Source organism: Gadus macrocephalus, chromosome 21, assembly GCF_031168955.1.
Source record: "Gadus macrocephalus chromosome 21, ASM3116895v1".
NCBI classification, from domain to species: domain Eukaryota; kingdom Metazoa; phylum Chordata; class Actinopteri; order Gadiformes; family Gadidae; genus Gadus; species Gadus macrocephalus.
Window position 1 is genome coordinate 15,762,442 of NC_082402.1, and position 11,183 is coordinate 15,773,624.

Below are 11,183 nucleotides of genomic sequence, written 5' to 3' on the forward strand. Positions count from 1 at the left end.
AAAAATAACTAAATGTAAATATTAGATATAGAGAGAGAGCAAGGCTATGAGATAAAAAATAACCCAGTTAATGGGTAGTATTTAACACAACAATATAGTTAATTTCACCCACTAGATTGGGTCAAATTAACAACCCAGCATTCTGGGTTAAAAGATGTAACCCAGCACTTGGGTCAAATCAACCCAGCATGTGTTCTGTCCAATAGTGACCCAGTAGCTGGGTTAAGGTTGGGTTATTTTTTAACCCAGCAATTTTTACTGTGCACTGTGTACATGACACAATCTGCCATCTGTTATTAGGCCTGTTCAAATTATCCCAATCGGAGGTGATATTATGCCACCAGGTGTCAGTGTGATTAGCCATTACAAGCCGTTTGAAAATCGAATAAAATTTTCGGTATGCTGGTGGACTGATCTATGCAGCGTACACCTATGCTAGGTGGACACGCCCACTTGTGAAAACAGGAAAATTACGATTTTCAACCAGCTTGTAATTGCTAATCACACACACCTGGTGGCATAATATCGCCCCTTTAACCAGCTTCTTCATACTTAAACCCGTAACAGGGACAGCTGCTATCCCGGTATTAGAAGCCTTTAACTACGTCAGTTCCACCTGTCTGGTTAAGCGACCGATTGAGCATGATGGTGACGATGATGAAGATTATGTCTTCATATATAAATATCACAAAAGAAACTGCTACAATGCGAAAAAAATAATTCTTTGTAAATATCACAAAAGAAAAAAATGCTACAATGCAAAAATCTGGAATTAGTAGGAATATGTCGCTGGACCATTTAAATGTACTACATGATGTCATTTCACGAGACCAGTACCTGAAATAAACATTCAAACAATATATTTGCTGTGGTTCATTTGTATTGAATCTCCCTTCTAATATTTGAGGGAGCAGACGGCTTAATCACTCTGCGTCTTCACCATCGACGGGGCAGAGAGCAGCAGGTCCACACATGTAGGGTTCTCCTAACTGGCTCGTTTCAACGCTGGTCCCACTCTCGACCCTGTCTCCTCCAAACTGCAATTAGGTGTCTGAGCGTGGCTGTCTGCCAGGACCAGATGGGGCCCAGGGATAATGAAAGATGCACTCCGGTCGGCTGTTACAAAACTCATTAGCAGGGAGAAAATGAGACAAGGTTGCTCATTGCTTTAAAGAAGAAACTTTTAAGGGGGAGAGAGAGAGAGAGAGAGAGAGGGAGAGAGAGAGAGAGAGGGAGAGAGAGAGAGAGAGAGAGAGAGAGAGAGAGAGAGAGGGAGAGAGAGAGAGAGAGAGAGAGAGAGAGAGAGAGAGAGAGAGAGAGATTATAAAAGGCATATTTACATCGAAAACATTGCATGCTATGCAATATGTTTCCCAAAAACTGCCTTCCAATATTGTCTCTCTTTTATCTTCCCAGTTAACATTAAACATGCAAACAAGGACTCAGATAAGAGTGATGGCTTTGGAAGAAATACCCACAACCAATCTAACCAGCCACAAACAATCATTTAATATAGGGGGACACATTTGGGGAACATCTCTGAGAAATTGCTTGCTACCAGCAATACTCCAGGGAGTTTACTGGTGTATACTTAGGACCCTGTGCTCTCTCTCATCGTACCAGATTATTGTAAAAATACCTGTTTATTAACACCACTTAACATGAGGACACTACTCCATTTAGAATGTAAAGTGATCAAGAGTCAAATTGTGGTATCAGTCATTTTTTACTTTTTTAACTTTAACCTTAAAAAGGTAGGTCTGTTATAACACAAAAGTTATAACTAACTAACTTTTATGAAGTTAGAAATTTGGTACGGTGTTTATCTTTTCGAGCCAATCAAAATGTCTGCGTGCCTGCATAAGGACACCTGCACACACAACCACACAGCAATCATAGCCTTCACCCTGCACACAGACGGCTAATGGCTCAGAGCGGACGCAGACAAAGACAACTCCCCGGTAATGAAAGCAGACATGACTCACACCAGGAGTGTTGCTTCCTGTAACCCCGATGACCAGCGAGGCAATCAGGGAAGTGATGAGAGATGGGCAGGGGGGGGGGGGGGAGTTTTGCAAGTGTACTGTTCACAAGAGCTAGCTCAAAGTTCATTTCACCCACTTTAAAATGAACTAGCTCACGTTCATATTTCACAATTTTGAATTTTTAACTAAGTTTACAGTCCCAGAAAATGAACTGTTCCCGTACATCTCTTCATCTTATATTCTATTGTATTACCCATCCACCCCCATCCCCCATATCATTGCCACTGCCCAACGCTCAGAACTCTCCTCCACCGCTCAGCTTTGGGCTCATGAGCATGGTTAAGATGGTTAAGATGGTTAAAATGGTTAACGCTAAAATGGCTGACTGTTGACGCTCAGATCGGTGAGACGCGGTGCGTGTATGATCTCATGAAACACGGTCTCAGGGTGTTTCCCCCTGTTTTCTCTTTGTGCCTGATGTAATCTCAGGCTCTCACTAAATCATCAACAGTGAGAATTCCCCCAGTTGCAGTGGTTGCTTGTGGGAGTTGGAAAACTCAAAGTAGAAGGAGGTTGGGTGTGGGGGGTGGGGGGGATTAATCTGTGTCGGTAAAGCTCAGATCTCCTCACGGAGGGGCCGCAAGCTTCACACTCCGACACGCATGCTCATATTCAGCTACTAGCGCAATCACAGATGAACACATACCAATGCACAAACAAACACACAGGGCTGTTCCACGGAGAAGATCCGAACAGTGTCTACCCTATGGTTAGATATTTCGCCGTGCTTTGCATTCCTGACTCTAGACGCATAAAGAGTAGGCAAAGGAAGGGAAACCCCTAGCGAAAAGGAGAACAAAAATGAATAATGAACAGGGATTCGGCTGCTTGTCTCCCGCTGCACACTAGTTCAAAGCCTGTGAGGCCATAAGAGGCAAAGCAGACACACGCCCCTCCCGCTAAGATTTCTCAGTTGGATGGCTCTGCAGAGTTGAGCTGTGCTCTACTGGCTTCTACTCTGCTGCACTAGGCTCTACTGGTCTGGTCTATGCTGCACTAGGCTCTACTGGTCTGGTCTCTGCTGCACTGGGCTCTACTGGTCTCTACTGTGCTGCACTTGGCTCTACTGGTCTCTACTGTGCTGCACTAGGCTCTACTGGTCTCCACTGTGCTGCACTAGGCTCTACTGGTCTCTACTGTGCTGCACTAGGCTCTACTGTGCTGCACTAGGCTCTACTGGTCTCTACTGTGCTGCACTAGGCTCTACTGGTCTCTACTGTGCTGCACTAGGCTCTACTGATCTCTACTGTGCTGCACTAGGCTCGACTGGTCTCTACTGTGCTGCACTAGGCTCGACTTGCCGATACTCTGCTGGCCTGTGCTGAGCTGCACTGTGCTGGGCTAACTGAGGCATAAAAACCATGTCAGGAGCGATGAAGATGTTAGAGGATGGTAGAGGCTGTGATGGGGAAAGGCTCAAGTTGGCTGTGGATGGGGGTTGCTCACATGTGCACGCAAGCACCGATACACAAACACACACAGAAACGCACACACATGCACACACACACGCGCACACACACACGCTCGCGCACACACACACACAGACAAACGCACACAAATACAAACACATACACACGCACGCACACAGATAATTGATCGGTGCCCCTGGGGTCCGATTGTACAGTGGAGGTCCTAGCCGTGCTCAGGGCGTGGGGCTTGCTGGTGTGCTGTGTTGATGCTAACTGAAGTTAATGACCTTCCCGGCACCCGGCGTGCACAGGGCCGGTCTCAGGCCAGCCAACCGCCGAGAGGCCTGTCCAATGGGATCAGTTCTGCTTCCAAACACCGAGATTCATACCAGCAACACTGGAAACAAGCACGCGCAGACTATGGCATCATCTTTTATATCATTTGCATTTTGCTCCAAGGTCTCCGAGACGTTTTCAGAGATATCAAAAGGAGCAGAAGCTAGCAGGCGTCTGCTCGCTCTGCTGAGTGAACATTCATCGTTCTGCCGCTCCTGATTTCTTTCCTTTCTTTGTTTGCTGAATATAATGTACAATAACGTTCAAATGTAGTGTGTGTGTGTGTGTGTGTGTGTGTGTGTGTGTGTGTGTGTGTGTGTGTGTGTGTGTGTGTGTGTGTGTGTGTGTGTGTGTGTGTGTGTGTGTGTGTGTGTGTGTGTGTGCGTCCGTGCGTGTCTACGTGTGCACACGCTGATGTGTGTCATGTCTTGATAAGATGCATCACAACGCTGGTTGGTTGGGCCCATGGAAGACTTCTAGCCAAGAGTTAACAAGCCTTTCCCCGAGGACTGTATGTCTCCCACTTTCACCAACTCCCTCCACCTATCGCAACCGACTCGCCTCTAAATCCCAGTAGTACTTCACTCCTCTTGCTTTAAAGTCCTCACCTGAGAGCAGGGATCTCTGGGGGACTGTAGCTCAAGCGTTTCCCGAGGTCTTACACAGAAGAAAGCCGCTGGAATCAGTAGCGCTACAACAAAGGCGTCAGCTACGTCGTCCTTTGAATTCTTTCCAACCGTCTTAATCCAGAAAAAAATAATGCTTTTTCATAAACCTCAAAGTGATGGATACACACCAACTACACACCCACACACACTACTTTCCATTTCAATGAACTCTGCAGACTTTTTACAGAGTGGGGACTATTCTCTAAGAGGTAATAGAAAGTAAGGTGTTGGTTTTGTTTTAATTTCCCTTAATTTCTCTCTCTCTCTCTCTCTCTCTCTCTCTCTCTCTCTCTCTCTAAACCAAAAGTGGCAGTGATGTGGTGTGTGTGTGTGTGTGTGTGTGTGTGTGTGTGTGTGTGTGTGTGTGTGTGTGTGTGTGTGTGTGTGTGTGTGTGTGTGTGTGTGTGTGTGTGTGTGTGTGTGTGTGTGTGTGTGTGTGTGTGTGTCTGTGGCCTGATTTAGGCTTCAGTCCCGCCACAGTGAACACTTAATGACTCGCATTGATGCAGGCCTACCTCTCCCAGCGTCCCGAGCCCTGGAGTGGGGTCCTCGGGGAGGAGGGCCAGGCTCATTGGGAGATGCCACAGGAGGTGTGAATGTGACTCGTTCACACTGTTTAGTCTTCGAGCAGACGTTATTAGCCACGGCTGCTCGCAGGGAGATCCGACACGTGTCAGCATAAGTAAGGTACCTGGGTGAAGGATGCCTACCGTTGGCTGTGGACATGAGGACTCAAACCCCAGCGGTGTGGTAAGGGGAAAAAGGTGAGGGCAGGTCGGGGTGCCCTGAGAGGGAGGGGCCCTAGACGGGGCCCTCGACATTTAAATAAGTAACCATTTATCAGTGGGTCATGAAATAGGCAATTTTCCCTTAACATTTTTAATTAATGATTAAAATTGTAGATCAAAAATTTTTGATCAACAATTGAGATGAAAAGGGACCTACAGGGGGAGGAAGGGGGATGGGGAGGGGGGTTGGGAAACCCATGGCACTGACCTCATTAAAGTGGGCCTCCTCGTCACAGTTGTCCACCACGCGGCTGTAGAAGGACAGCCCTGCGAGACACAGGAGAAGAGGTTAAGAAGAGTTTCAACAGACAGCAAGCAGGCCGTTACAGTTAATGGATGTGAAGAGGCTGTCTTGGACGGATGTGTGAGCGGCGAAGCGTTTAGCGCTGAGGGAGCCCCGGGGTGCTGTTACACTCAACGCTCACTTCCCCTGTTTTCAAAAGTTCAAAATGCTCAAAACAGGCCCAGTTTGTTTTAGAGCCGCTGTCTGCATCCGTTCAGGTTTGATAGCAGTGGCGTACATCAGGGTTTCCCCTGATAGTCCGCCATGGATGATTCATGCATGTGGTAGAAAAGATAAACAAGAAGTGATAAAGGACAGGGCAAGAGAGAGAGAGGGAGAGACAGAGAGATATATATAGAGAGAGAAAGAGAGAGACAGAGGAAGAGAGAGACAGAGACAGAGGAAGAGAGAGAGAGAGAGAGAGAGAGAGAGAGAGAGAGAGAGAGAGAGAGAGAGAGAGAGAGAGAGAGAGAGAGAGAGAGAGAGAGAGAGAGAGAGAGAGAGAGAGTGTAAACATTCAAATAAATGAACAAAAGTGATGTTATTGCAATATGCATTCAATCCGAATAACGCCTGTGTTATCACACTGTCAACATTTCAATATATTGCACATTAACTAGGGCACTAAGGGGTGTGTGTGTGTGTGTGTGTGTGTGTGTGTGTGTGTGTGTGTGTGTGTGTGTGTGTGTGTGTGTGTGTGTGTGTGTGTGTGTGCGTGCGTGCGTGCGTGCGTGCGTGTGTGTGTGTGTGTGTGTGTGGTTTGCTTTTGTATGTCCAAGGCATTGTGTTGGTGCTGATGCCTTGCTCAGTTTATGTTGACAGCTGATCCTTAATGGTGCACATGCAAATAGACGAGCAAATAGAAACCGGCGTTGGTTTATCACATGGTCTGCCCACAGACGCATGCACACGTAAAGAAGGTCATAACAGCACCTGTCAGTGGGATAGTTGATGAAACAGGAAATGAATACATACTGCCTTGCGCGTCAGGGCTGCTGTTGTGCCCTTTGTTTTGTCTTTTACAGTTTGTTTGGTTTCCCTCCCCACACATACAGATTTAACGACGAGTGCTTTAAGCACAACGGTGTTCTTAGGTACTTTTTGTTGATATGTGCTTGAGTTTACTAGAATTGTTCATGGCTCAACCATGTTGGTAAAGTCCCCTTTGTAGTGACCCTGTATCAAATCCAGCCTTTTCTCCACGTAATTGCATCGCCGGTTTCAAGCCCAGGTTTTGGGACGGAAAGAGGAAGAGGCCCATTGAAAGGAAAAATTTTATTCCAATTTGCCTCTTCAATGAAATGAATTCCCCTCGATCCCATCCTCTCTCCTGTCAAGGTTGAACCCACAAGAACTCCTCTTTTACAAAGCAAAGAAATCCTAATCAGCTGCTTATTTCTAGCAGTAGTCTGTATAATGTGTTCTGTCGGGCTGTGCCCACACAGAGACTTTGGCATCCCGCTTGTGTTCATTCGCCCTCGCAAAGACAGACGTTTACATAAGCATACGTCTCATTATGTAAGCCATGTGACAGGTCCCTTTCCCTTTGGCTATCCCCTGTACAGGTGACCGGCAGATGGAGAAATAAACTGTCTGGAGATGGTGGCCGCAGACTTAACAAACACGGAAAAAATAAATAGGGAAAAAATAATAATGATGAGTGAGTGGAGTGGTAGACATATTGCCCTGTGAGAAATCCCCATTAAGCTGTAGAAGAGAAGAGGGGTGGGCCAGGGCTGCTCTCTAAATCCCCTTCATTTCAAAGGGATTTCAGGGGAGCGGGTAAAGGTTAACCCCTGAAAGGTGCCGTTTCAAACATCAATACAAGGTCTTCGTCCTGCGGCGCTGAGCACCTTGGCTTACATTTTTTATTTCAGTACTTCCTCTTTGACTAGTTTCCAAGGCGCAGAGAAGGGACTATATAACATGGTCTATATACAGCATCCGGTTTGATGAGGGCCACGAGGAATCCACAGATAAGTCCCAGAGCCATGACAGACGATGACTTTAAGAGATAAGACAGATTGCCTGAAGAAAGGCATAGGATTCAGGACATCAAGCAGAGAGGGACAAGGAAACAGGATGAAGACTATGGACAGAGAGACGAAGAGAGGCACACTCTGGATGTCTGAATTAATTAAATCTTCGAAAAAATGTTTGAATTAGTTACGCTCACTGGATTATATATATATATATATATATATATATATATATATATATACACACATGACACAATCTACTGTAAGTCCTCTGAGATATTGTTTTAAACTATTAGAATCAATGTCGGAAAAGTGAACTTTTTGTTAATGTTTTCATAACACTGAAAGGAATGCTCTGATTAAAATCTTCTCGTGGGAAGGCAAAATCCAATTAAAATGCCTTAGCAGTGAGTTTGATTTACTGCAATCAGAAGCATTCACTAATAAAGACATGGCCTAACCTAGCCTTAACCAAACTTCAATAATTTCCTTTGAACACTAAAGTTATGACCCAACAGATTCTTGAAGTTAGACTTTCCATGTTCCCTTCAAGTCCTACAGAAGTAATATTTTTGGATACAAATTGAACAAGTTTTTTCATTTTCGTCTGAATATCTAAACCCGCAAATGGACGGACAGATGGACGGACCACAGAAGCACACACACACACACACACACACACACACACACACACACACACACACACACACACACACACACACACACACACACACACACACACACACACACACACACACACACACACACACACACACACACACACACACACACAGGAATCCCTCTTAGTGCTAAGTGCAGAGGAAAGGCTTTGATGGTGGTCTCCAGAGCAGAGACCTGGCCGGCAAGACACTCTAAAAACAACCAGCTATCCTCTTATTTATTCATTTTCTAAAACATTCATTTTGCAGACTTCAGACTCCTTGTGACTAAATGTTTTATTGCTGGCTTTGTCTTCACTATGCTCGGCCTTCACTTATATAAACCATATAATAAATATGTATATACTAGTCTTCAAGTCAACGCTCTTGCCCTATAATACGGTGAGATTGTAGTATAGTATCCTCAGCACAGCTTATTTCCGTTAATTTATATTCGTATAATTCTATTTATTCAATTCACATTGAATAATTCATTGCTAAATTCCATTATTTATGGTGTTCTGGTTTCATGAATGAACAGAGTAGCTAACAGAAGAGCGCATTTCTAGCATGAAAATCCTAAAATATTCATTCACATGTGGACACAAGGATGACGAGGTCCATGTACAGCAACTTCAGCAAGACTCAAGAGCGCAAATAACAGCGTCGAGCAACATGCTTAGATGCCGTCATGTAGGGAGGGGAATCCGTTGGAGGACGTGATGGGGAGGGGAGGGGAGTAGATTCTTGATTTAACAGTGTGTGACAAATCGAGAAATTTAGTGAGTCAGTCTGCCCGTAGCCCGTTGCTGCACCTCTCTGGTGTCAAACAATAGGGCTCTCCGAGGTGCTGAAATACTGCCCCTCCCCTCTTGCGTCCTATCGCTCTCTATTACACACGCACGCACACACACACACACACACACACACTCTCTCACACAAACACACACTCTCTCTCACACACACACACACACACACACACACACACACACACACACACACACACACACACACACACACACACACGCGCGCGCGCGCGCGCACACATACAGGCACGCTCATGCACACAATCGAAGAGACAGATAAACGTATTGACATATTTCTCTTGTATATCGCTGGAGAAGCCCTGGTGCTCTGACATTATTCTGGTCTATTCAGTAAGAACCAGAGAGATGGCCTCCACGTTATGACCGAGGAAGGAGAACGCAAAAAATCAGTGCCGGGTTCTGCAGGGAAAAACAGAGCTACACATTTTTTTAAATCAATACATTTACACATTGCAGGCCATTTGCCAGGGGGTTTAATGGCTGGAAATACGGTAGCACATAACTTAACATATTGTGCGGTATTGCAAAAAGAAAATGTTAGTTAATTTATTATTCAGATAGCCTAGTTAAAACCCCTCTCGCTCCTTGCATTGAAGAGCAGCCGTAGGAACGTCATAGCGAAGTGCGTTCACTGCTCATATCTGGAGGAGGAAGGGGGGCTTCTGAACTTTGTTTGCGCAGCAGTGAGCGCTGCGCATATTTCAAATAGTAAAGGAGAAGATAGCAACGATACATTACGAAGACACATTTTTGGAAAATCGTTGAAAAAGGAACATTCTGTACCTCGGAATGTAACTTTGGCGATGCGGTCCCCTTTGCCGCGAAGAAAGGAGACCTTCTTCAGATGAACCAATAAAGCCATTATTTAATCCGTGGCTGCTGATCAAATCGCTGTCTTTCTTCAAACTCTAAACTTGACTGTAGGATTGTCGTGGTGCTTGTCGGCGACTTCTATGTGAGCCTCCCGCTGCGCCCCGGTCCGGAGGAGCAGCCCTTGGTGTCCATGCTGGAGCTCTGCTGAAGTCTTCTCGTAAAGAAAGAAACGCTTCCAACCATTCATGAACTAAGTGCGTCCACGCATCCACTGCGTCTGCCGTGCGTTCACGAGGCTTCGTTGAGCGCATCAAGTCAGGGGGGGAGTGTTTGTGTGTGTGTGTGTGTGTGTGGGGGGGGGGGACTGTGATCCACGGGGGGCTGCCGGAGTGAGGGGGCGGGGGGCTGAGGGAGGATCATCAGGAGAAGTAAAGGACTTGACCATAAACATCGATTTTTATGTTTTCTAAAGAAAAGAATGCTCTCTGGTAAGCCGGTCCATTGACGCCAAGCATTTCTTTTTATCTCAACCTATAAGCGAATATACAGTAGGCTATATATTAGAAGGCAAAATGTGTATATATAAATATATATATTACACAAATATATTATATATAGGCGTGTGTGTGTGTGTGTGTGTGTGTGTGTGTGTGTGTGTGTGTGTGTGTGTGTGTGTGTGTGTGTGTGTGTGTGTGTGTGTGTGTGTGTGTGTGTGTGTGTGTGTGTGTGTGTGTGTGTGTGTGTGTGTGTGTGTGTGTGTGTGTGTGTGCATATATTTATTTTATACATTCAATGCTTATTACAAAGAGAATGTGGAGCTCCCGTTTGAATCGACGTAGAGCGGGACTCCATCACCAAGCAACTCTTTGTTGTTGTGTGAGCAGCGGATCAGAGGCAGCTCGTAGCTTGTCGTCCTAGTGTACAAGAAGGCTGATGACATGGTTCCCAAAGGAAACGGCACGGCGATCACAAAGCACAACGCAACCTACATCCCAACTACCCTGATGCCCGGGTGAGGCTCGGGAACATACGGGAGCAAGAGCCAGATCTAGGCCAGTACGACGCCGCCCTGCGTCTCCACCTCTCCAGCTCTCCACCTCTACATCTATCCACCTCTCCACCTCTCAACTCCACTTCTCCACCTCTCTCTCTCTCTCTCTCTCTCTCTCTCTCTCTCTCTCTCTCTCTCTCTCTCTCTCTCTCTCTCTCTCTCTCTCTCTCTCTCTCTCTCTCTCTCTCTCTCTCTCTCTCTCTCTCTCTCTCTCTCTCCACCTCTCCACCTCTATCTCCTCCCTCCTCCTCTCCTCACCACCTCTCCACCGCTCTCTCCTCCTCTCTCCCTCTCTGCCTCTCCTCCTCTCCACCTCTCTCTCCTC

General features: G+C 46.1%; 1 protein-coding gene across 13 annotated transcripts in view; it reads right to left on the reverse strand.

Annotated features, from left to right (window-relative positions):
* The window catches only part of otofa (otoferlin a), an 88,416-nt gene extending 78,274 nt beyond the window's left edge, over window positions 1-10,142 (reverse strand). For 5 of the 13 annotated variants that reach the window (XM_060041371.1, XM_060041366.1, XM_060041368.1 and 2 more), the window contains exons 1-2: window positions 9,778-10,141; window positions 5,455-5,513 (exon numbers count right to left, since the gene is read on the reverse strand). In XM_060041371.1, coding sequence (XP_059897354.1) covers window positions 5,455-5,513; window positions 9,778-9,856 — 138 coding nt within the window. In that variant the 5' untranslated portion in view covers window positions 9,857-10,141. Of the gene's footprint in view, window positions 1-5,454; window positions 5,514-9,777 lie in introns of all 13 variants that reach the window. The other 8 variants (XM_060041367.1, XM_060041374.1, XM_060041369.1 and 5 more) reach the window with 2 other exon arrangements.
* Window positions 10,143-11,183: the final 1,041 nt, after the last annotated feature.